Source organism: Bos grunniens, chromosome 4 (assembly GCF_055505025.1).
Source record: "Bos grunniens cultivar Pamir isolate PY7600 chromosome 4, Bosgru_T2T1.0, whole genome shotgun sequence".
In the NCBI taxonomy this organism is placed as follows: domain Eukaryota; kingdom Metazoa; phylum Chordata; class Mammalia; order Artiodactyla; family Bovidae; genus Bos; species Bos grunniens.
In genome coordinates this window covers 112,865,661-112,891,359 of record NC_141168.1, presented here as the reverse complement: position 1 = coordinate 112,891,359, position 25,699 = coordinate 112,865,661, and the positions used below count along the sequence as shown (strand labels likewise).

At 45.8% G+C, this 25,699-nt stretch overlaps 1 protein-coding gene across 2 annotated transcripts in view; it reads right to left on the bottom strand.

The window, feature by feature from the left end:
* The window catches only part of ABCA13 (ATP binding cassette subfamily A member 13), a 393,960-nt gene that overhangs the window by 218,977 nt on the left and 149,284 nt on the right, over window positions 1–25,699 (bottom strand). For both annotated transcript variants that reach the window (XR_015163267.1, XM_086398601.1), the window contains exons 35-38: window positions 25,501–25,632; window positions 5,980–6,117; window positions 4,825–5,005; window positions 2,241–2,459 (exon numbers count right to left, since the gene is read on the bottom strand). Coding sequence is in view for 1 of the 2 variants with exons in the window: in XM_086398601.1 (XP_086254727.1) it covers window positions 2,241–2,459; window positions 4,825–5,005; window positions 5,980–6,117; window positions 25,501–25,632 (670 nt within the window). In the remaining variant the exon portion in view is untranslated. The remainder of the gene's footprint in view (window positions 1–2,240; window positions 2,460–4,824; window positions 5,006–5,979; window positions 6,118–25,500; window positions 25,633–25,699) is intronic.

Genomic DNA, 25,699 nt, shown 5'->3' with positions numbered 1-25,699 from the left:
TAATCTTCTTCCATCCTTTCTCCCCTGACTCCAGAGAGACCTCCCTCCCCATTGTGCTACCAAGATGGCTCTGATCCAGTCAACTAGCAACCTCCTCACTCTAAGTCCAGAGGTTAAGCTTCAGTCTTCATGTTACTTGACCCTCAGCAGCATCTGATGCACCAGACCTCTCCCTCCTTAATGGTCTGATCCCTCCTCCTTCCTCACTGATCCCTGCTCTTTAATGGACTAGTTTCTCCTCTTTCCCGGTTATTCCTGGCAGGTCCTTCTTCATCCCTCCATCCTCTTCACATGGCAGCATACAGGATTCAATGCTGTGTCCTCTGCTTATGTCCACCTGCACACATGCCCTTGTGGGTCTCATCACCATCAAACAAGCCAGCCTGCAGCTCATGCCTTGTGATGCTTGCCAGAATCCTCAGGACTAACACTAACTGCATCATGATATCCCATTGATTAAGTTCCCCTCTTGACTTCTACCTTCTCCTTCAAATAAAAGGCAAAATGGTAAAGACCTGACTCTAGACAAATGTTCTCTCTAAGGAGTCTACCCCAGATTGCATCAGCTCGATTGTAACCAAGATGGCCATTAGGGGAACCAAGTGCTGCCACAGGAGCTGACACTGATCGCCCTGCCTCTGAATCAGGGCTTTCAGCCCTTGCTCCTCTAATTGAGTATGGCTATCCTAAAACATGATCTCTCCCCACCTACCTCTGTGCACACCAGCGTCGTTGCCAGGTAACTCGCAGCAAACTGATAACCCGTGAGGTTGCTGTGCCCACATCAGAAGATGAAGCCCTCGGAGCATCCTTAAGAGCTGGGTTTGGGCCCAGCCCCCAGCACAGCAAAGTCTGCCATGGTCCAGGGTAGGTGCAGACTTTGAATGAAAATTGGTGGCCTGGGAATTTTTTTAAAAGTATAGGTAGCATGTAACCAGTTTGTCCTTTAGAGATGTGCACTATTTCTCCCTAAGTTCCTGCTGTCATTTAGGACAGGCTTGACTGGTGCAAAGTAGATGTTTTCCTGTGTATCTGAGTCCCCATCATCACTGGTGTGGTTGTCATCAGCAGCCACTTCTGAAGACGGGATGTGAGTCAGTCCTGCTGTGGTGGTGAACGGCCTTAGACACCAGTTAGCTGCCAACCACATGACTGTAAATCCTTATTTTACAAAACCAATCTTGCAAACATATTTTAAGGCAGCAATAAGCAGTAACAGTCATAGTTCCTCAGGGGCCCCTCTTCTTCTAAGGCACATGAGTGACTCACCATCTGTCCTTACGCCCTGGCCTGGTCCCCCATGGGTCAGGCCTGACTGATATCCTGCTTCATGAACTTGGCTTGAGAGTGAGGAGCTTCCACACTGTGGTCTCACGGTCCCCTCAAGGGGCAGAGCCCAGCTTGGGCCACAGCTGTCACACATACAACCCCACCCCGCGTCTTCTAGATCAGTAGCTCCCCCACTGGATTCAGGCCCCACTCCAGCCATATCTTACCCCCTCGGCCCCCCAGCCACACTCACCCCCTGGAGACACCAATTTGTTTCCTGACTAGGGACCTCGGGTCCTCTCCTCCCTGTGGGCTCCGCTTCTGTGAGTCTCTGTGAGACTGGAGGAGCTCCGTGACCCCGGCCCGTCCTGCCATCCCAGCCCCTGCCTCCTCTCCCCACACGCATGTCCTCTGCTCCCCTTGGAATGTATCCGGACCCCAGACTCTCCCCTCCCCACCCTGGACGCCCAGTTTGTCAAGTTGGCCTCCAACAGCCTTCAGACCTGGGCCTCCCCTACGGCCTCTCCATGTCCCGTCCCCAGCCAGGCCTGGTACCCACCCTGGGTCACAGGTACGTCTTTCAGGCCCCGGGCTGCTTGCCCCCTCCAGTCCATAACCCCGAATCTGCAGGGTGACATTTAGACTCCTCGGCAGGACTGCTCAGGCTCCTTAACCCACTCCTCACTCCCCCACCCGTCCTTTTCACTTCAGGACACCCACAGGCACCCACACTCTGGACACAGACCTCAGTCCCCATGCTGTCTGCTCCCTCCTTGAGGACAGACCAGGTTCGGTATCCTCCCTGGGACATTTTCTGATCCCAGGTTTGGGGTCGTAATTCCATAATTAGAACCACTTGCTAACGCTTTCTTCTCACACATACAGGCAGCGGTGATGCTCGTGAGGCATCTCCCTGCACCCCCCACACCCACATAGGATGGAGGGCAGGGGACAGAGGTGGTGTCACACACCTGTGGACTTGCTCACGCAGCTCCTGGCGAGTCCCCCGCAGTGCCTTCAGGGAGGCAAAGAGCAGCAGGTGCTCAAGCACCGTGAGGCGGTCGAACAGGATATCCCGCTGCAGACACACCCCCAGCTCCGCCCTGACCACAGACGGGTCCTTCTGCAGGCTCCTGCCATTGACGGTGATGGTCCCGGACGTGGGAGGGTAGAGTCCTGTGAGCAGGGATCTGCCGAGAAGACACGTCAGTGGGGGCACGGGAGTTGGATGTGCTGCTGCCCTGACCACCCGGCGGCCCCAAGGACATCTGCATCCCGTGGGGAGCTCACAGCCAGCCTCCCCCGCCAGCGCCTGCTACATGGTGAGACAAAAGCTGGACAGAGCTTGGTGGGACGTGGGCCTGTGATCGGGTTATGCTCGCCTAGGATGCTCTGTGCCCAATGACCATCCCTGCTGAGAGTTTTCGATGATGACTTCAAGGGTCTTCACAGATGAGGAAACAGCCTAAATGGATGGCGTAACCACCCAAGTCATCATTAGATGTGAGCCAAGCAGCAGCTCATACTTCCATCAGCCCCCCACAGCCCTGCAGCCAAGCTTCCTGCCTCCATGCCTGAGTCACCCACCTGCCAATGTCAAATCCATGACAAGCCAAGAGCTCGTCTCCAAAGCTCCTGTCTGCCGGCCCACAGGACACCTGAGGACTGCCATCTCCTAGTTCAGGTCATTTATTATTCATGCTTTACACTATGTTCTCTTTCTAAAAAGTTAGACATATACCCACCACAGCACCTAGCAAACCACACCTAACTACTTACAGAAAGAACCTAAAATATTATGTCCACACAAATGATGTACGTGAATGTCCATCATCACCAAAACCTGGACTCAGCCTCAACTGCGCCAACAGATGAAAAGATAAATAAACTGTAGTGTCTCCATGGCATGGACTCCTCAGGACCTGACAGCTGATCCAACAGCACCACGTGTGGGTCTCCAAGCATCATACCAACAGGAGACTCAGTACGACTCCATTATAGGAAATGCTAGAAAATTCTAACTGAACCACAGCCTCAAACAGCAGGACTGTGGTCACTCAGGGGGCAGGATCCAGGAGGCCCAGGGGCCAGCAGGGGGAGAGTTCACATGTCGGCATCCTGTTTGTCCCCCGGCCTTTGTGCAGCTTTAGCCAAGCCCAGCTCATCAGATGCACACCTGGACATATACTGTTTCCTGGGAATAAACTGCACTTCAGTAACCTTGACTGACAGCTGTTGGCTATATGGTTTTCAGACCTCACCGGGGAATACAATGACACAGAGTATAACCATATCAGTGCACCTCGGAGTGCCTCATTTCAAATGGTGACAACCAGCCCGGAAACAGCCTCTCAGCCTCTCCTCCGAAAAGTGCCAGGAAGAGACATTGCTGGGAAGACTCACGACCGATTTCCAACAGTCACTAAAAGCAGTGCAGCCAGCGACCCTCAAAACATCTGAAAACTCCTAATTTAATTCTCTTCGTTGTGCAAAACACAGACTCCAGATTTTCTTGCAGGAAACGTGCATTAGTAAAAACTCAGTGTGGAGGCTGGCTTTCGGAGTCATTATTAGTGCAACATTTCCCAATCTGAAAACACTAAAAACATCCTTCATGAAATCTTCAGTTCTTTTTCAGCATCCAAGAAAAGAGATGTTTCTTTTCAATTTATTGTCAATAAGAGATTGCTGAAGCTTTTTGAATGTTATTTTTCTTCTTTTGTTAAGAATCTTGAAGCAAATAGTCCCTTTCCTTGTGTTAACTAAGCATACTTTATTTAGCCCTACTAATACAGAACAAAAAGAAAGTCACTTGTTCAAAACAGAAACTCCATAATTTGGGTGGTTTGGCCTTAAAAATACCCCATTTCCACAGCCAACTTGGGGCTGTTTTGTGGACTGTGAGTGTTTCAGCTCATTCTTTCTCTGGGATCACATGATCCGATTCTTTAAGCAAATCTGGAACCACTGGATCCCATATCAAAAATAAAGGCTTCACAAAAACACAACTACATAAAAAGCAGAACATGAAAAAGAAAAATACTGAAGTGTTAAAAAATTTGCAAACATCATTAAAATTTCATCTTCCTCTAAGTATGCAAGCAGAATTAAACTTAGTCGGAGGGGGGTAAAGAATGTCATAAGACTTTTCAAAGGCCAAAGTAAACCCATGAATATTTTGCAGGCAATAAAAGAAGAATTAAATCTATTTTAAAAGATTCCCCCCTACCCCTGAGCCTGCTCAGACCTGCAGCAGCTCTATTGAGAGGGCTGTCTTTCTGATGTGTCTGTAAACTCTGTACGGAGATGGTCGGATAGCATCTCCAACTCAGTGGACGTGAATATGAGTAAACTCCAGGAGACAGTAAAATCCTGGTGTGCTGCAGTCCGTGGGGTCACAATGAGTCAGACAGGACTTAGCAACTGAACAACAATAACTGAAACTAAACAAAAATAAACAAACAAAAAAGGGATCCAGCCCCTATCTCACAGGTAAACACATCTCTAAGAACCAAAGCCCTGGAGGGAAGGCGGGAGAAGGGGAGTGGGACGCACATGACGGTGGTCTTCCCAGCCCCGTTGGTCCCCAGCAGCGCAGTGATCTGGTCCCTGTGGAAGGTCAGGGTCAGGTCCCAGACCCCCGCCTTGTGGCGATCGTGCTCCTTGGTCACGGAAAGCAGGACAACGCCGGGGGAGCCTCCTTCCAGCTCTCCTTTCCCGTTTTGCAGGGATGAGCCTGTGAGGAAAATGCAGTCCACCCTGAGAAGACCTCAAAAGTCTCCAAATCAATGTTCACACGTGATAACCCAGCGGCTACCTCGGGCCTGAATTTGTGAAACTTATGAAACAATTCCAAAATCTTTCTCTACCTAAATCAACAGGCACATTATATGATGGCTAAACTTAAATGAAAGCACTGACTGCAAGGTTCTGTGCCCTTACGTTATACATTTTGCAAGAAAATAAAAATAAACACACATGTGTTTATATATACATATACACAGAAGAACAATATCAGATTAGTTACACATAACTGACAGTCTCCAGAGGTGACCATTAATAGGTGGTGCTGATCCAAATCTTCTGTAAGATTTGTATTTGTATTTGTGAGGAAAATGCAGTCCACCCTGAGAAGACTTCAAAAGTCTCCAGAGGTTAATAGGTGGTGCTGATCCAAATTTTCTGTAAGATTTGTATTTCTGACTTGTATAGTCAGAAAATTACAGTATTGACTCATAGTACAAAATTATCATGGTGAGAACCAATTTATCCATAGATTTTTTTTCCCCAAAAAGTTGTGCTCTGTGAACGAGCCCCAGGCCAGGGCAGGTGCCCACGGAGTCTCCTGGGAAGCATGTCCCCATCTGTAGGGACAGCAACAGTCTCTCTATCATGGAGCCTGGAATAAACTAGCACTTGTGAAACACTGAACATTCTAAAGTATATTACACCTCAGTAGCTGTCCATCGTTGCTTTTATTATTTACACAAAGTCATGTTACTAATGGAGCTTCAATTAGCTGAGTTACAGCAGAGGCACAGAGGATGCTGTGAACAGTGACACTCACACACAGGTTCCTGCCCACCTAGGATGGAAGGCAGGTCTCTGGGCAGCCATGCACTCACAGTTGCAAAGGCTCAACTGGAAAGGAAAACCAAAACCAAAGCTGACTGGAAGGAGAAAGACACCTCCAACACGCCCTTTACCCACCTTGACCATCCAAGTTCTCACTAGAGGAGAACAGCTTAGAACTGGCCGGGCTCTGCCTTTTCATCACTAGCCCACACACATCCTTCCAGTAGGATGCGGTGAAGGGGAAATACCATGGTTTCCTCAAACCGAAAGTTCCTAAAAAAATAAGATGAGTTGAAATCAATTTGCTTGTTTTTCTACTTAGAAGAAGATTCTGTAGTGGAATATCTTAGCTAAATTACTATAAAAATTTATCCCATCTTATCATGTTCCATCCACATCCCTTACATGGACCAGTGACCACAGGGGACAGAGCATCAGCCCCCAGCCTCCCTCGGCCTGGCCAGGGCCCTCCATGATGTCCTCACATCCCCTTCCCACAAAAAGTCATCTGAGCAGGTGTTCAACAAACAGGCAGGTATTTATTAGAAGTAAGACTAAAAAAAATAATAATAAAAAAAAGAAGTAAGACTAGCGTTAAATAATTGGGGAATGTTCCCCCAGCCTTCCCCCTCCTGTTTAGCTGTCACTCTTCCTGTATGTCTTTGCCATCTGCATGGATTACTAGACATGATTAAAAGCTGAAGGAATTAATCAATTAAAACCCTACAGAGAAGGATAATTCAGAGTGCTAACATTTCTATGTGAAACATACTGCCATTCTTCAAATGGATTCTCCAAATTCATTTCGTCCACTTAATAGTCACTACCCCATTATGTGTCAAAATGAAAGGAGATTTAATTATTAATGCTTCTCAGTTTTCTTTCAACACAGTCAGACTAGCTTAAGTTTGATGGTGGTCTAAATTCTGCAAGTGCTTAAGGAGATAAAGACCTCCATGCAGACTGTTTCATGTTTTAGCTCTCTGACTATAAAGCACAGAAGAGACACACAGTCCCTCACACACTCCACACAAAAGATTCAAAGAGGTGACTGCAAATAAGAGCACCGGGTCCCTTGTCTTTTGATGTGAAGGGAGATGCTGAGCTGGTGTTTGGTCCGGTATTTACCACCTGTCATGGGTTGTTGGAGTCTTAGCCTTGGTACCTTGGACTGTGACTGTATTTGGAGGAAGAACCTTTAAAGGGGTGATTAAGATATAATGAGGTCATGGGGGTGGGCTCTGACCCAACAGAACTGGTGTTCTTATAAGGGATCAGGACTCAGACACCCACAAAAGGACGGCCATGTGAGGACACAGGAAGGAGATGGAAAGAGGAGATGGATGTCTGGAGCCCAGAGCTGTGAGAGTATAAACACCCCTGTAAGTCGCAGTCTGTGTACTCTGTAATGGCAGACCAAACTGAACAGAGCACACGGAATATTCCCCAGGACCTTACATACTAATGACCATGCCTTAGGTCACATCACAGCCTGCACTGCACCTGCATGCTATGCCAGGCACTGTCCAGGGTCCTGAAAACACTGTCCATGGGGACAGGGCTGTCACCTCTCCTCTCCAAGCGGAAGGGAGGCAGCAAGGCGGTCTGGGACAAGAGGCTGCAGAAGCCACACAATGAGCTGCCAGGCAGCCTCTGGGAGCACCTGCCCATCACCCCCTTCAAACCAGCAGAGTGCCTGCCTTGGCTCCTGGACTCCACTGTCTTCAACCCCCTGGTGGGAGCCTTGGGCACTCGTGTGAATGACAAGTTCATGGAAATAAAAGAGAGTGAGCACCAAACATATAAGGAAAACTAGTTTGTGATGCCAGCGGCTGCCTTCTCTCCCTTTGGCCCATTCGAGCAGCAGCAGTTTCCTGCTGGGACCTCGCCTAGGTGACCATAACCAAGCTCAGGAACAGCCACAGCCAGAAGAAGGGGCCCTGCCTGTTAAGAGCAGGTGGGATCAGATGCATGGGGTTAGGCACAGGCTGTGAATTAGCAGAAGTGAGGTGGTGGGGCTGGGGGGTGGCGCCTGGAGGCCTGGACGGGAATTGGGAGGATGCTGAGAGGTCCAGATGGGATGCCTGAGGCCTGAGCCAGGGTCACGGCTGCAGGGATGGAAAGGTGGGGGCAGAATGGGAGAGGCCATTCAGTTAGAAAAACAAATTAGAAGTAAACTGAATATTAATGGCTTATTTGCTAATTAAACCACCCTCGCTCTGCTCTGTCTGGACGTTTAAATCCTCCTAATTAACCTATTAATCTAAGATAGACAGGGAGGGGCCAAGGCCCAGGCACCACAGAGGCCGATCAGCTCTCCCCTGCCCTTGGCTCTTGCTCCTAAAGTCACACCTGTTCTTGAGCGCCCTGCTCACGTCACCAAGTATAATGGGAGCATTAATACAAGCGAAGGCCCTCAGTCCATCCAGAGTCGGCTCCTTGAGAGTGTAAACCGGGAGCCTGCACAGACCAGAAAGCGAATCAATGTTTCCTCTACTCTGATAGCGGTGCAGGAAGAAGCCAGGGACATGAGACAGCTGGGGCCAAACCCAATCCGGCTGGAGATACATAAGAAGAGTTCGTGAAATGAACTCCCAAGGAGGACCAGATGCTTGCTCATGCACTGAGTGGAGCTTGGGGGCCCTGCAGTAGACACAGAACCCTGCTGGCAGCAGTGACCTGTGACTCGGTCATCTGTGACTCTGGGTCTGCAGGGCATGCCCCTCAGATACTGAGCCTAGGAAATGCCAGGCTCAGTTTCCACACCATTGCTGCACCAAGAAAAAAAAATGCAGAGAAAGCACTTGTGTGGGTGTGCACACACGTGTGTGTGAGACAGACAGAAAGTTGTCACCCACCCCCCAAGCCGGGGAGACCCTCTTACCCAGGGAGACTGTCACACGGTGACTGTCCTCATCCCCAAGTGCCTCAGTGGCATGTCCCTGATGGCTCATTGATAAAGAACCTGCCTGCAGTGCAGGAGATGCAGGTTCAATGCCTGGGTCGGGAAGATCCCCTGGAGGAGGAAATGGCAACCCACTCCAGTATTCTTGCCTGAAGAATCCCATGGACAGAGGAGCCTGGTGGGCTACAGTCCATGGGGTCACAAAGAGTCGAAAACAACTGAAGTATCCCATGGACAAAGGAGCCTGGTGGGCTACAGTCCATGGGGTCACAAAGAGTCAGACACAATTGAAGTGACTGAGCACCAAGTGCCTGGGAGCCCTCCAGGGAGTCCTGGATGTGTGGGAAGGGGTTCTTTGGGTTGACAGAGTGAATGGGTGTTTTTAAACATGGGCATCATTATTATTCAGGCACAGTGAGGCCACCAAGTCTGGTTAACCCCATTCTCAAGAGGAGGGACATGCCACACCTGGCAGGGCCTCCTGAGGAAGCACCAGAGCTGGGCAGGGAGCAGAGGAAGCCAGGGGAATCGTGGACAACAGTTTGTACTGTGGCTTCCCTGGAAGGAATGGGTAAGCGGGCTTAGGACCAGTCAGTCTGGGTAATGCCCTTGGGCTCTGGGCACAGGGCTCCCCCGATTGTCTGTTCCTGGCCTTGGGTGACAAGGGCAGGGACAGTGGCCAGAGGGTGGAAGCACGTAGCAGAGGCTGGCGTATGGCCCAGATTTCCTGTGTTGAGTGTGAAAGGCATGCTTATGGGCAGAGCCTTCACCGTCTCCAGGGATTCATTTGTAGGGGAGAAGGGGTCCCTGCCTCTGCAGTCTCTCCAGGGTCAGGAAAGCCCCAGCACATCACATTAGCAGGAATTTGTATTTATTTTAGAAATAAAAAGGCCTGATGAACGGATGAATGAGCAGGGACTACACAAATCCCCTCCAGTGGGCAGGCACCTAGATGGCAGGTATCCTACAAAGGGAAGGCCTGTCCCTGACCTGTGTCCTGTGAGACCACCACACACACTCATACAGGGGACAAGCCCTTGTTCATGTGAGTGCCGGACACATAAACCCAGAGCTTCTGTGTAATTTCATTACATACTGAATTCTCCAGGAGTGCAACCGCCTTAACACCAAGTGAAAGATGATCTGATGGGGAAGTTGTTCATCATTTCAGGAAACCCCATCACGAGTGTGACAGCAACTTGCTGTTGGTCTGCAGTGCAGCATGACGGTGGCCACAGCTCAGCACAGGACCCACAGACACAGGACAAGAGCGCTGAGATGCTTCTAGCAAACTCAGAACCAAAGGTGCTTATGGTGGCAGTTTTATGAATGCACTAAATCTCATCCGTAAAGGTTTTCTGGAAACGGTTTTGCATTATTATTATATGTGTATATATAAGCATTATAGTACAATAATAAGAAATCCATTGTGTAAAACTGCACATTAAAATGATTCATATGCAGGCTTCCTGTTAGATTTCAATCTCCCTCTGACGCTGTTCTCAGGTATTCACCCCATCTTCTCCTCAAACCCCCTTTATTAATGCTCTTTTGTCCCACCCACCCTCTACTTCCTGTCACTGGCAACAGAATATAATACCTAAAATCCAAAAACCTGGAGTCTGAATGGAGGCTCTGACATGAGGTCAAATTGTAAGACAGATGTATCTGCTGCTTCATCATTACCAGTCCTGTGAAATGACCTAAGGAATTATCTGATCGTACACTGTTAAATAAGACCCAGATCATTTACCAAAATAGCATTCTTTTATCCACTCCATTTGTGCCTAATTTTTCCTTTCACATTTTTCCTATTTTAATTAATGTTATTTCCATATTTTTTATCATATACAAACAAGTCTTATCTGGTATTCCTTATCTTAATATTAGCTTTATTTTAGTCTCTATCTTCATCTCCTCTCATAAATTTCTTCTACTTTTAATACCAATGCTTTCTGATCATTTTCCTTCCCTTAAATACAAATTTATGCCCAGAATCTGAGTATCTACCTCATTCTGTGTTTTAATAAAGTCTGGGTTGACCATTGAGAATTCATATATTATTTCATTATGAATTGCTTTCTCTTTTATATTATAGTTAAGACATTACACTAATTTTTTAAATTACCTGCAAGAATTTTATATATATATATAATATATAGGTAGGCTTTATTGTCTGTGACTTTCATCTTATGAGAGTCAAGGGTGTGTTACAAAATATTTGTCTTAAAAAGAGAGTACTGAATGACACTGGAAGTATCGTTTGTCACTCATTTGAAACTCATTTGTCACCTTGATGCCCTTTAGAAATCCTTCTAGTTCTATCATTAATGTATCCTACTTAAATAAAGAGGCTTTGAAAATCATAGAAAATAAAATTTATTCACCTCCCCCCCCCAAAAAAAAATAAGTGTGCTGAGTCAGAGAGTGCCCAGAAACTGTAATTAGTACTTATGGATCTAAGAGTCCACTGATACTTTCTAGCAATTTCATTTTTTGTTATTATTGGCAGACTTCATCAAAGTTGAAAATAAATACTCTGTGTTATTTAAGGGTACATAAATTACCAATTACAGTTGTTCTTTTAACTTCTGAAATGAAGAATCAAGGAATTTCATGATTTTAAAAAAAAGGAAAAATATTTATTGTCATCTCTGGTAATTCTGTGTCTTTTTATTTTTATATCTTCTTACAAAGATCTTGGAGTTTTGATCTTTTATCTTGAAATAGACTTTGGTCTTCTTCCTAACTAGCCGCTAGTTCAGCCAGAAAGAGAAAAACCCACTCAAATTCTCTACACAAAATGCAGAGAGGGGCATTCCTCATGCAAAGGTTGCTTCCAGGTTCTCTGCCTTCACTCCCCTCTGTGAGGAGTAGAGTGTGACATGGAGGGACTCCCAAGCATATCCAGGTTACAGACCTCGTAAGACCTGCAGGCAGAGTGGAGGTGTCCCCTGCATGGGGTAGCATGGGGGGTCTGATTCAGGGGTGAGGTTCTGCCCTGGTCTGAGGTGGGAGGAGAGGGTTGACTTGGTGCTCACGTTACTGGTGGAAGTTAAGGGACAGAAATGTACCAGGAGAGGAGTGGGCAGCAGGTTTGGTGCCTGGATACAGTGGCTGTTGCAGCAGGGACAGCAGAGGAGCCAGGAGACACGTGGGCCTTAGGCGACCAGCAAGAGAGGAACCAGAGGCATGGAATCCCCAACCCAGAGTGGCCCTCATGATCATGCTCTTTCCAAAAGATAAGCAACTTGGGCTTTTAGGTCTCCTGGTCACTTAAGGAAAATGACTTTTCCTTCCCCTCTGAGCCCTAGGTTGACCTTATTTACCTTTTAGAAAAATATCAAATACTCTCTAAAAATCACCAGCTTGGCTGATCTTCTGCAGACTCACACAACAAGGGATGACTAAGCACTTCCTCCCTCCTGAGAAATTCCTGCCATCTCTCAGCCTTTCTGAGCTGACCTCCCCTCCTCCAGGAGCCTGCCCAAGCTTCCTTTTCTTCCCCTTAAACGTGATTTAGAAAGTGGGATTTCTGAGCACCAGATATCTCCCTCAAGGGTTCGGTTTCTTCTTTTAACTATTATAAAGTATATATCACAAAATTACCGTCTGAACCAAGTTCAAGCAAACAATTCAGGAATGTGAAGTTCATCACACTGTTGTGCAGCCATCTCCAAAGCTACCTTCATCCTGTACCATCCAGGCCCCCACCCCCCTCTCCTCCAGCCCCTAGTGAGCCCCATTCTACCCTCTATTGATATCGCTATGATTTGGCAGGTGTGTCACTCAGCAATCTCCAGAGCAACAGAATCAAGCAGGGGTGTGTGTGAGTGTCTATCTGTGTAGAGACAGACAGAAAGAAGTTTACCATGGGAGCTTGGGTCATGCAATCATTAAGGCTGAGAAGTCCCACCTACTCTCTGCAAGCGGGAGGCCACGACAGTGAATTGAGCGGTTCTAGTTCAAACCCAAAGACCTGAGAACTGGGGGTGTGGAATGCTGCTAGTACAAGTCTCAGTCTGAGTCTGAAGGCCCACGAACCCGGCACACCCATGTCCAATCGCAGGGGAAGATCCTGTGTCTTTCTGTTCTATCCAGAGCCAAGTGGACAGTACCAATGCAAACCCAGTGGATCTCATCGCCCATGACACAACACATCATCGTCTTTCTAAAGACCCTGCCTCCTACTGTTAGGGGAAGCACACTGATTGAAACCGCCCACCCTGGCTAGGCACCATAGTAACCATTTGCATGAGTTGTTTTATGACAGGAGATCCTGATAAGGGATACGGAACTAATAAGTCACTACCAACCGGAAGAGTTCAGGAAAGGTCTAAAGGAGACACCGCGTGTCCGTCCACTTCCCAGAATCCCTCTCCCTGGTATCCATCTTGGCTGAGTGATGCGTGCGCCACCAGGAAAGACTCTGAATTAAAGTGATTGGCCAAAGACCACCCGGAAACTAATCCCATCACCATAAAACCCGAGACTGCCAGCCACGCAGCAGAGCAGCTCTCCTGGGTTCCCTTACCCTATTGCTCTCCACCCGGGTGCCCTTTGCCAATAAAATCTCTTGCTTTGTCAGCATATGTGTCTCCTCGGACAATTCATTTCCAAGTGTTGGACAAAAGCCCAGTTTCGGGCCCTGGAAGGGGTCTCCCTTCCTGCAACACTACCTGCTCACGGAACATCCACAGTTCACTTACAGTTCTGTTCGGGGGCTTCCTGGTGGCTCACACAGGAAGGAATCTGCCTACAGTGCAGGAAACCTGCGTTCCATCCCTGGGTGGGGAAGATCCCCTGGAGGAGAGCATGGCAACCCACTCCAGTATTCTGGCCATGGACAGAGGAGCCTGGCAGGCTACATTCCATGGGGTCACAAAGAGTTGGGCAGGACTAACACTTTCACTTTTTTTCCCTGTTCTTTTAGTTCCTTCCAGGAGAAACAGAACCAAGTCTCTTACACCTTTCAAAAGAAGAATAGGAAGAAATAGTTTTTCATCACCAAAACCACGAAGTAGATTCTTCCAGCCACATTCCCAAACATGCCTCTCTCCTTTCTAGGTTGTCTTTTGCACCACCACCTCAACAAAAATTTTTGCTTTCTTTTCCTCTTATTAAATTATTTAGCATGCTGAGAAAACATAAAAGAAAATATAGTCAGTTTTTACAATTTATCTTCTGCATTAATTACTGTAATTTTTATCATAGAGGAAAAAAACTGTCTTCTATGTATTTTGCAAATTTATACTTTTGTATGCTCATTAAAGTTTTTTATAAATTCACTAAATATAAACTTTACTTTCTAACAAATGGTTCAAGTTATTTGCTAGGATATCTGCTGAGATATATGTTTTTAAAATTTGACTCGAGAATTTCAATTTTCATATACTCATTAAATAGCTTTTATAACTTTGAAAAGTGTATAATTCTCATTTGGATTTTTGAAATACTGATTGAAATTCTTATAATAGAAACTGGTGATTTTTTTGTTTTTTGTGTCTTTTTAAACTTTTTACCCTGTGCTATGCTAAGTCACTTCAGTCGTGTCTGACTCTGTGCGACCCCATAGACGGCAGCCCACCAGGCTCCCCCGTCCCTGGGATTCTCCAGGCATATTGGCGTATAATTGATAAACAACGCTGTGATAGTTTCAGGTGGACAGCAAAGAAACTCAGCCGTAGATACACATGTCTCCATTCTCCCGCAAATCCCCCTGCCATCCAGGCTGCCACGTAACACTGAGCAGAGTTCCCTGTGCTACACAGTCGGTCCTTGTTGGACCATTTTGAATATAGCAGTGTGTGCATGTCCATCCCAAACTCCCTAACTCTCCCTTCCAACCATTCTTCCTGCCCCGGCAACCATAAGTTCGTTCTTATGGTTCATTCTGTGAGTCAGAAACTAGTGATTTTTATCATTTATGTCCTTGGCATTACAGTGCAAAAGGCCTTCCTTCTCTTTAAAACCATACTTTTCCTATTTTTTCATTATTTTAATGATACCACTTTTGATGAATTTATGAATGAGTAATATTTTTTCTCACTAGTGGATTGACTGAATTCTATATTCTTTCTCTTCCATTAAAAATGTCAACTTTGATTCAAGATCAGCATCAGGGGGGCATAAGATGCCCTCTTCATCTCCTTGCTTCAATCTACAACTAGTAAAACATCCATGACTCAGCCAAGGTTCCTCTGCCCAGCACACCAGGACCCTGGAGAGACCCCCACACCTGTGTGTCTGAAGGTGGGCGCACTGGAACATACCGAGTAGGCAGGATTAGCAGGGCAGCGGAGGCGGGGCCTGCAATCCCCAACTGGGGACGCTCCGTGAGGTCAGGTCACTAAAAACCATGGTAATATGGCATCACAGCGACAAGATGACAGCTCTCCAGACACCGAACTTAAAGTCACAAAAGTCAGTGACACCACTGATTTGCTGCTGTTGCTGGTTAGTCACTCAGTCATGTCCGACTCTGCGACCCCACGGACTGCAGCACACCAGGCTCCTCTGTCCTTCACACCCCTTCTCCACTGGGGACCACAGCAGCTGATGCTGAAGCTCCAGGCAGAGAACCACAGCAGCAGGGGTGTGGTGCCCAGGACCCCAACTTCCAGCATGGAGGTGCCCTCAGCCACAGGGAAGAGGCTGACAACCCCAGCCGCTCCAGCCGCCTCATCCCCTGCCTGAGGCAATGGCACCCACAAACCAACTGGACAACCCCAGACCCAGGGAGACGCCAGCCACCCCAGCTCATTCCCACTCCAACTCTCCATACTAGGGCGCAGTGACCTGACCCCGGCAAACCCCCACCATGGGGGTGGGAGCATCCTCCATCCCAGTGCCCCCTCAGCAGCAACGCCAGTGACAGCAGAGACCCATGACCCCAGAGACACACGGAGCAACAACAGGCAGTGGGGAAGCATCCAGCAGAGCTGTGGGTGTGGAAACGCTGTCTCAAATGCAGCCAGAGGCCACTCAGGGAAGAGACCCCAAAAACTTGAGTTACAGCGCCACCTACTGAAAATCCAGGAAAAAGGCCTCTAGTCATCAATCTGCTGAACTCAGAATCAAAGTTAAAAAAGCGTTACTGAAAATGAGAAAAGTGTTTACTACTTCAAATGTACCAGCAGAAGAGAAATTCATCCAGTTTCACACACACACGCCAAAGAAACCATGATAGCATGGTATCGCAGAGACAAAAATGACAATTCTTCAGAAATCAAACTTAAAGAATTTAGTAATCTGATTTATTGTTGTTGTTGCTGTTCAATCCCTCAGTCGTGCCTGGCTCGCTGTGACCCCATGGACTGCAGCACACCAGGCTCCTCTGCCTTCACTATCTCCGGGAGGTGTCCACTGAGTCAGCAATGCTATCTAATCATCTCATTCTCGGTCGCCCCCTTCTCCTTTCCCAGAATCAGGGTCTTTTCCAGTGAGTCAGCTCTTCACATCAGGTGGCCAAAGTGTTGGATCTTCAACTTCAGCATGGGTCCTTCCAGTGAATATTCAGGATTGATTTCCTTTAGGATTGACTGGAAGACTCTCAAGAGTCTTCTCCAACACCACAATTCAAAACATCAATTCTTCAGCAATCAACTTTCTTTATGGTCCAACTCTCACACCCATACACGACTACTGGAAAAACCATAGCTTTGACTATGTGGGCCTTTGTTGGCAAAGTGATGTCTCTGCTTTTTAATAGCTGTCTAGGTTGGTCACTGCTTTCCTTCTGGGGAGCAAGCATCTTTTAATTTTATGGCTGCAATCACCATCCGCAGTGACTCTGGAGCCCAAGAAAATAAAATCTGTCACCAGTTCCACTTTTTCCCCTTCTATTTGCCATGTAGTGATGGGGACTGGATGTCATTATCTCAGTTTTTTAATGTTGAGTTCCAAGTCAGCTTGAATCACCTTTCAGGAAGCATAACCTTGTTGTGGTGAAGACGCTTACACAACTCAATGAATCTATGAGCCATGACATGCAGGGCAACCCGAGACAGACAGGTCACAGTGAAGAGTTCTGACAAAACATGGTCCACTGGAGGAGGAAATGACAGCCAACTCCAGGATTCCTGCCTGGAGAACCCCATGACCAGTATGAAAAGAAAAAAGATATGACACCAGAAAGATGAGCCCCCCAGCTCTGCCCCAGGTCAGAAGGTGTCCAGTATGCTACTGGGGAAGACAAAAGGGCAATTACTAATAGCTCCAGAAAGAATGAAGTGGCTCGGCCAAAGAGGAAATGACAGATGTGGATGTATCTGATCTAACTGATAGAGAATTCAAAATAGCTCTCAAGAAGAAAATTAATGAGCTATAAGAAAACTCAGAAAGGCAGTTCAATGAGCTTAGGAATAAAATTAATGGAATAGAAGTAATACTTTGCCAAAGAGACTGAAACTCTAAAAAAGAACCAAACAAAAATTGTGGAGTAAAAAATTCAATAAGTACGATGAGACAGGAAGCACTGGAAATAGAGCAGACCACATGGAAGAGAGAGTACTGAGGCCAAAGATAAAAATCTGGAAATGATTCAGGTAGAAGAAGAGAGAAAACTATGATTTTTTAAAAATTAAACAATTCCAGAGGAACTATCTAACCCCACCAGGAAAGGCCCATAAAGGTAGCGTGTGTCCCAGAAAGATGAGAGACGAAGGAGGGAAGAGAGTGTTTAGTTAAGGAAACAAGAGCTGAGAATGTCCCAAACCCAGGGGAGGAACTGGGTATGTGAGTCCATAAAGCTGCAGTAATTACCTCGGCACAAAAACACCTTATCACAGCACATTAGAGCTGTCAAAAATGACAAAGAAAGAATTTTAAACGCAGCCAGGGTTCTAAAAAAGGCAGAAACCTGCAAAGGAATCCCCATTAGGCTATCAGCAAATTTCTCATCAGAAACTACAGGCAAGAAGAGAGTGGAATATCAGAGCCAAAGATTAAAAGATGAAAACAAACTCTCAGCCAAGGATACTCCGTCCAGCAAAGTTATCCTTCAGATACAAAAGAGAAATAAAATCTTCCCAAACTGTGAGAGCTCATCACCACTAGACCTGCCTTACAAGAAAAGTTGAAAGAAGCTTTTCTATCTGAATCAAAGAGGCAAAAGTACACAAAACTTTGAGTAAGGTAGACAGTAAGCAGACAGAGGAGTGAAACTCTGGGAGTTCCCTGGTGTTCCGGGGCTTAAGACTCGGAGCTCCCAGTGTGGAGGGCTCAATCCCTGGTTGGTTAGGGAACTAAGATCCCACATGCCATGCAGTGCACAGTCATAAAAAAGAAAAAAAGAAAGACAAGTGAAACTGTATAAGAATAGATTGTTAAACAATTACAGAATAAAACTTTTTAAAATGCAGTAAAAATAACTAATTTGGTCACAAGCTCACAACATCATAAGGGATAATTTGAGAAGACAAAAAGATAAATGGGAAAGAGGGAAAGGATAGAACCCATATAAGCAAATGAAGTTAAGATGCCAAATATCAGCAGTAAAAGGACTATATTATCTGATACATTTTACACAAAACTTCTTATTTCGTGAGTGACACGAAACATACATCTAAAAGAGGTACATAAAACACAAAAAGGAGGAGACTGAGAAAACCTCATGGGAAATCACCTGGCTACAATGGCAGACACACGGGAAAAGGCACAATGGAGATACAGAGCAACCAAAACACAAAAGATAGAATGCCAGCACTACGTCCTCACGCATTAACAATCACTCTAAACATAAACAGACTGAACTGACAAAGCAAAAGACACAGGGTGTCTGGATGGAATATAAAATGAGACCCAACCATATGCTGCCTCCAGGAGACTCAGCTCAGCTCCATAAACGAAAACAGGCTCAAAGTGAACAGGTGGAAGATGATACTCTGAGTAAATGGAAACCAAAAGAAAGTAGGGTGGCTATGCTTACACAGACAAAATAGACTTCAAGCCAAACAAGATAACCAAGGACAAAGATGGATATTATGTCACGTTAAAAGGGACGAGTCCTCAAGAAGTGATAACACTCATTCTTTATATAACACTTATTAACATATACGCACCTAACACAGGGGCATCAAAATATATAAAGTAACCAGCCACAGACCTAAACACAGCAACACCACTGTGTTAAGCAAACTTAACATTCAACCTACATGAATTAATAGATCCACCAGACATAAAACCAACAAAGAACACCAGGCTTAAATGAAACATTAGATTACATGGATTTAATAGATTCACACAGAACATTCCATCCAAATGCAGCAGAATACACATTCTTCCCAGATGCTCTTGGAACTTTCTCAAGAATAAATCGTACGTTGGGACACAGAACAAATCTCAATAAATTTAAGAAGACTGAAATCATATCTTCAAGCGTCTTTTCCAAACACAATGATATGAAACTAGAGATTAACTACAAGAAGGAAGCTGGGAAAATCACAAATTTATGGAGACTAAATAGGATGCTAGTGGACAGCTATTGGGTCTGTAACCACGCAGGACGCTATGGGGTCTTCCCAGGACAGAACCCCTCTGCCACCACTACCATGCTCTCCACTTGGCTCTTGCTGTAGAAAAACGTTGACCTCCTATACCTTCCCTGCGTTCCAAAGAATAAATTTAATCAGAGAACTGAAAAAATGCAGAAACAAAGGGAAATGGTCAAGCAAGACAAAATAATAATTGTTTAGCCATGAAACAAAGTCAAAGGGCATTCAGTTCCTCTTCAAGGGCTATAGATAATATTCTGAGCCATGTCCTTTGAGCTGTTTTGCAGATACCGAAACTCCCACCAGGTGGGAGAAGTTAACTGTATGCTGCCCCAAAGCACATGGACCCCAGACTAGTTGGAACCCGAAGGTTGATGATGTTGACTCCTAATTACCTCACTATCAACAAATCAGAAGAATGTCCATGAGTTGATCACACACATTTCAACCCTCTCCCTCTCTCTTCTTTAAAAACCTTTCCCTGAAAGCCTCTGGGGAGTTCAAGGCTTGGAGGCATTAGCTGCCTGGATTCCTTGCTTGGTGCCTGCAATAAAGGCTGCACTTTCCTTAACCACAACTCAGGGTCAGTAGCTTGGCCTTACTGAGCACAATCAAGCTCAGTTCAGTAGCAAGTCAATAAAGAAGTTAAAGGAGAAATCAAGAAATACCTGAAGGGAAATGAAAGTATGCATACCAAAATCCATGGGGTTCAGCAAAAGTGATATTAAAAGGAAAGTTTACAGCAATACAAGCATACTTCAAGAAACAAGAATAATCTCAAACAATCTAACCTTAAACCTCAGTGAAAAAAGTGAAAGTGTTAAGTCGCTCTGATTCTTTGTGATGCCAAGGACTGTAGCCCGCCAGGCTCTTCTGTCCATGGCATTCCCCAGGCAAGAATATTGGAGTGGGTTGCCATTCCCTTCTCCAGGGGATCTTCCCAACCAAGGGATTGAACCTGGGCCTCCTATACTGCAGGCGATTCTTTACTGTCTGAGCCACTTGGGAAGCCCTAGCCTTTAACCGTAAATCTAAAGGAACCAGAAAAAGAAGACTGAGCAAAGCTGGAACTCAGTATAAAGGAAGAAATAATTAAAAATCAGCAGAAATAAATAGAGACTAAAAAGACTACAGAAAAGATTGATGAAACTAAGAGCTGGTTCTCTGAAAATAAAAACAAGATTGACATACCTTCAGCTAGACTCACTAAGAAAAAAGAGGGCTCAGATAAACAAAGTCAGAAATAAAAGACAGAAAATTATGGTGGATGCCACAGAAATACAAAGAATTACAAGAGAATACTATGAAGAACTACACACCAAAAAACTGGACAACCCAGAAGAAAAAGAACATCCTTAGGATCATACTGCTTTCGGAGACTGAAATGTAAAGAAACGGAAAATTTGAACAGGACTTCCCTGGTGGCCCAGTGGTTAAGAATCCGCTTGGCGATGCCACAGAGGAACTACCCCATGTGCCAAAACCACTGCAGCCCACACGCTGTGACCACTGAAGCCTCTACACCTGGAGCCCACGCTCCACAATGAGATCACCCGCCACAGTGAGAAGCCTGAGCACGGCAGCTAGACAGGAGCGCCCCTCACCACCACTGCGGAAGGCCCGCGCGAAGACCCGGCACAGCCAGAAATAAACTGACTGACTCAATTTAATTTTAAAGAAAAAATCTGAATAGACTGACCACTAGGAGGAGACTGAAACAGTAATAGAAACATCCCCCAAAACAAAACTCTAGGCCCAGTGGCTTCACAGGTAAATTCTATCCAACATTCAAAGAAGACTCAATACTTACCCTTCTCAAACTCTTTCAAAATACTGAAAAGGAGGAAATGCTTCCAAATTAATTTTACCAGGCCAACATTAGTACCCTGATACCAAACCTGATACACCATATCAACAAAATGAAGGATAAAAATCATACAATAACCTCAAAAGATGCAGAAAAGGCATCTGAAAGGACATGACATGCATTTATGATAAAAAAAAAAACTCTCAAAAAATGGGTACAGAAGGAGGATACCTCAACATAATAAAGGTCATATATGACAAACCCACAGGTAACATTATACTGGTGGAAAATTGAAAGCTATCCCTTTAAGAGCAGGAATGAGGAAACCCACTCATATATCTGACAAGAGGTTAACATCTAATATATTATTAACATACAACACAACATCAAAGAAAATATTATGATAAAAAACTAGGTGGAGGCTCTAAATAGACATTTTTCAATAAAAGACATTGAGAAGGCCAACAGGCACATGAAAGATGTTCAGTATCAGTAGTTATTAGGAAAGAAAAATGAAAAGCACAGTATTACCTCATGCCCAGTTAGAAAGGCTGTGATCAAAAATACAGGAAATAACCAGGATGTGGAGAAAAGAACCTTCTACACTGTTAGTCAAATGTAAATTGGTACAGCCACTATGGAGAACAGCATGGGAATTCCTCAAAAAATTAAGGCTAGATCTACCATATGACCCAGCAATTCCACTTCTGGATATTTATCCGAAGAACATGAAAACATGAATTTGAAACAGTGTCAGTTCAGTCGCTCAGTCATGTCTGACTCCTTGCGACCCCATGAATCGCAGCACTCCAGGCTTCCCTGTCCATCACCAACCCCCGGAGATCACTGAGACTCACGTCCATCGAGTCAGTGATGCCATCCAGCCATCTCATCCTCTGTCATCCCCTTTTCCTCCTGCCCCCAATCCCTCCCAGCATCAGAGTCTTTTCCAATGAGTCAACTCTTCACATGAGGTGGCCAAAGTACTGGAGTTTCAGCTTCAGATCATTCCTTCCAAAGAAATCCCAGGGCTGATCTCCTTCAGAATGGACTGGTTGGATCTCCTTGCAGTCCAAGGGACTCTCAAGAGTCTTCTCCAACACCACAGTTCAAAAGCATCAATTCTTCAGCGCTCAGCCTTCTTCACAGTCCAACTCTCACATCCATACATGACCACAGGAAAAACCATAGCCTTGACTAGACGGACCTTTGTTGGCAAAGTAATGTCTCTGCTTTTGAATATGCTATCTAGGTTGGTCATAACTTTCCTTCCAAGGAGTAAGCGTCTTTTAATTTCATGGCTGCAGTCACCATCTGCAGTGATTTTGGAGCCCAGAAAAATAAAGTCTGACACAGTTTCCACTGTTTCCCCATCTATTTCCCATGAAGTGTAAGCACATGTATTTCCACCACAGCACTGTTTACAACGGCTGAGATACAGAAATGATCTCAGTGCCCAGAGTAAATTACTATATATAAATGGGTTGGTTACTGAATTTTTCAATATATTCCACTGCTTTATTATTGCATGAGTACTCCATTGTTTTAATCCCTGTCAAATATAGAGGTTTTACATAATCATCAGACGCCTGTCTCTCTTATCATTTTCAGTAAATTTTGATACTTGTTGTCAAGTCATATTTTAGCTATCTTTAGAAACATTTCATCAATTAAAAACAAATCCCTTGTAACAGTATTTTTAATTTAAATGATTATGTAAATTTCATTATTTTACATTGACATGTTTCATAGTAAATGTTATATAATTTAAAATTATATAAATTTATACATCAACTTGGAAAAAATCAACATATTCATGACAAGTAGCCACGTTGAGGAATGTGGCATCTCTTTCCGTTTATTCAAACCTATTTTAAATATTTAATTTGACAAACATTCTCCTCTCCATTGGAGTCACACTGTTATTTATTTTAATGCTACCTTCCCCACTGCAGTCTCTATTTACTGACAACAGAGAGTCAGGCATTGATGTTCACGGATGTGTATTTGTGACCAGTCATCTGATGGGCCTGTTTTTCACCTGATTCTCACACTGAGCTAGGGACACCCTGGTTTTCTCTATCTTTTCCATTGTCTCTGATTCTCCATTTCCCACAGCTGGAACCTGTGTCTCCCAGGTTATCCCTGTCACAGCGAGCAAGTAGGGGCAGGCAGACAGCTGGGGGGCGGAGCAGAGACACGAACCCGCCCCTCCAGCTCCACCCCGTCTCAGGTGCCCCCACCTCCTCGGGAGGAGACAGGTGCCCCCATCTGAGCCCATACCTGTGGCGGAGGTCCTCGGCGCCCAGGACAGGCAGACAGATAGAGGCACACCCCGCCACGTGTGCTGGCCCCTTCTGGCACCCTACTCCAACCCTGCCCTGCCCCTCCTGCACAGCAGGGCTTTCTGAGCCCCAGATGCCCCCCCTCTCAAGTCCCAACATCCACAAGAATCATCATCAGATCGAAAGCCTGTCCTCTGCACTTTCCCACAGCTGCTGCCTCCCTACTTTCAGATTTTACCCAGTTCCTCCCCAAAGCTTCCCCAAACTTGCAGGATGGTCCCAACCAGGCCACCTCCCTCTGGTCACTCTGTCTTCTGAATGTGCCTCTGTCTCTCTCCCTCTTCCTGAGCAACATGCCAGGCTCATTCACAGGTGCTGCCAGGAAGCCTCTGAAGTCCCTGTCTGACCAGTCCCCGTCCATTGGCCTCAGGTCTGGACAGAAGCACCTTCCCACTTAAGACTTGGGCTTCCTCCACTGGAATGTCCCAGCGGGAACTGGGGGTCAAGCCCTTGCTGAGCATCACAAGCCCCTTTGCCTCACTGGAATATATGAAAATTAGAACCTGGGACCTCTTGCCTCAAGGCCCTAGCGCTAAGGAAAAACTCAGCTTCTTCTGGATCCAGGGACAAATCTGCTAATAATCTTCACCTAGACGAGGGCAACACGATTCCCTGGACTTTACACTCCTCGAATTCTTTTCTTTTTCTGTGGACTCCAAGACATCTGCCATTTTGCATCTAAATACAGCTTTTTTTAATTATTATTTTGTGTGCAATGTGCTGAGCCTTTACTTTCCAAATCAGGTTTTTCTCATTGAAACGTGATGGTTCCTCTTCTCCCCCTGGATCTGTCTAGGGGTGGGAGTCTGGGGTTCACAGGCTGCCTGATCCATCACTTTCCCGGCACCATCTGGGCATGTCCCTGTCCTGACTGCATGGCCGCTCCTCTGCACCACTTCTTGTGTATTTCAAACCAACATCCCACCATCTTCTACAACATCCCTCGTGGTTAACCAGCTTCTTGGTAACATCCAGCCTTTTCCAGCTTCCCTTCACCTTGGCCTCCTCGGTTAATTTTTTTTCTCATTTCCTAGATCCACCTGTTCTTAAATTTTATTCAAATATCACAACAGTGCAATCTAAGTTTTTCCAGAATAAATCACATTTCTAAATTATGATATCTTTACCTCTTGGGCATCACTTTTCCTGCTCATATGTAAAATAATCTTTTCAATGACCCATTTTATTTTGATTTTTACTCATCCTTAAATGGTGCATAAACTCTCCAGGCATAGAATATATTTTTGTAAACAGAATGAAGGTTTTTTATTTTCTCCTATCCCTTCATTTTCAACTTGTATATGATTAGAATCTCTTTTAGTTCTTAACTTTAAAGGTTAGATGCCGCTTGAAATGCCCAGTTGTTTGGAAAGTAAATAGCCAGAACCACAAGCAATTTCAGCAAGAAAGTATGATACCATTTAAAAGCTATTTCTAAAATACATAAACTAAAAAAGGTTGAAGCGCTCTCTCTGCTGCCTGGGGCTGAGCCAGGCATGTGGCATGAGCGCCTCCTCCCCCACTGACCGAAGGGGAGGCCCATCGCCTTGGGCAGCCAGCCCTGCATCACCTCCACACACAACACTACTGACTCTGGTTTGGAGGACTCCCAACCACCAGGCCCCCGCTCAGCCCCCTGTTGCCAGCCCAGCTTACCTCCAGGTCCTGCCACCCACTGGCCTGGCTGAGAACCAGGTCCTTTTACTCCTACCTCACGGCGCTCTCTGAACCCCTGACCTTGGGCTCCAGGGACCCAAGACACATGAGTGCCAGGCTCTCCTGCTCTCACTCCCTCACCTCTATCCTCCTCACACACATGATCTTGAGAACCAGCTTCTCTGCCGTTACATCTTCTGCAGCCCCCAGGCTGGGGAGCTGCACGGTGGGCCCATGGGACCCCTCCACCACCTGTCTTCACAGGGTCTCGGTTGCCTCAGGATTCAGAAGCACCAGTTTTTCCTCAAACATGCTCAGCTCCCTTTAAAACACATCCTATCAACTCCCTTTCTCGTGTCTTATTTAAAGAACAAATAATTATCCAATATTCACATACATTGCTCAAACTGTTTTTTAAGTTGATTTTGTCATAAAGTGCAGAAATCTTACCAGGAATCAAGCTGTTCAAGTACCATCCACATAGAAAATAAAGTCCTGAATCAAACAGAATCATCCAGCAAACCCATCCAAATGTCATGCCTGCCACTTTTGGAGACTGGTACATGTTATCCCACTGAATCCCTGGAAGGAAGAGAAAGGTCAGCGTCAGCACTGCTCATCCTCTTTCAGGGCAGACTTTGATGACCTG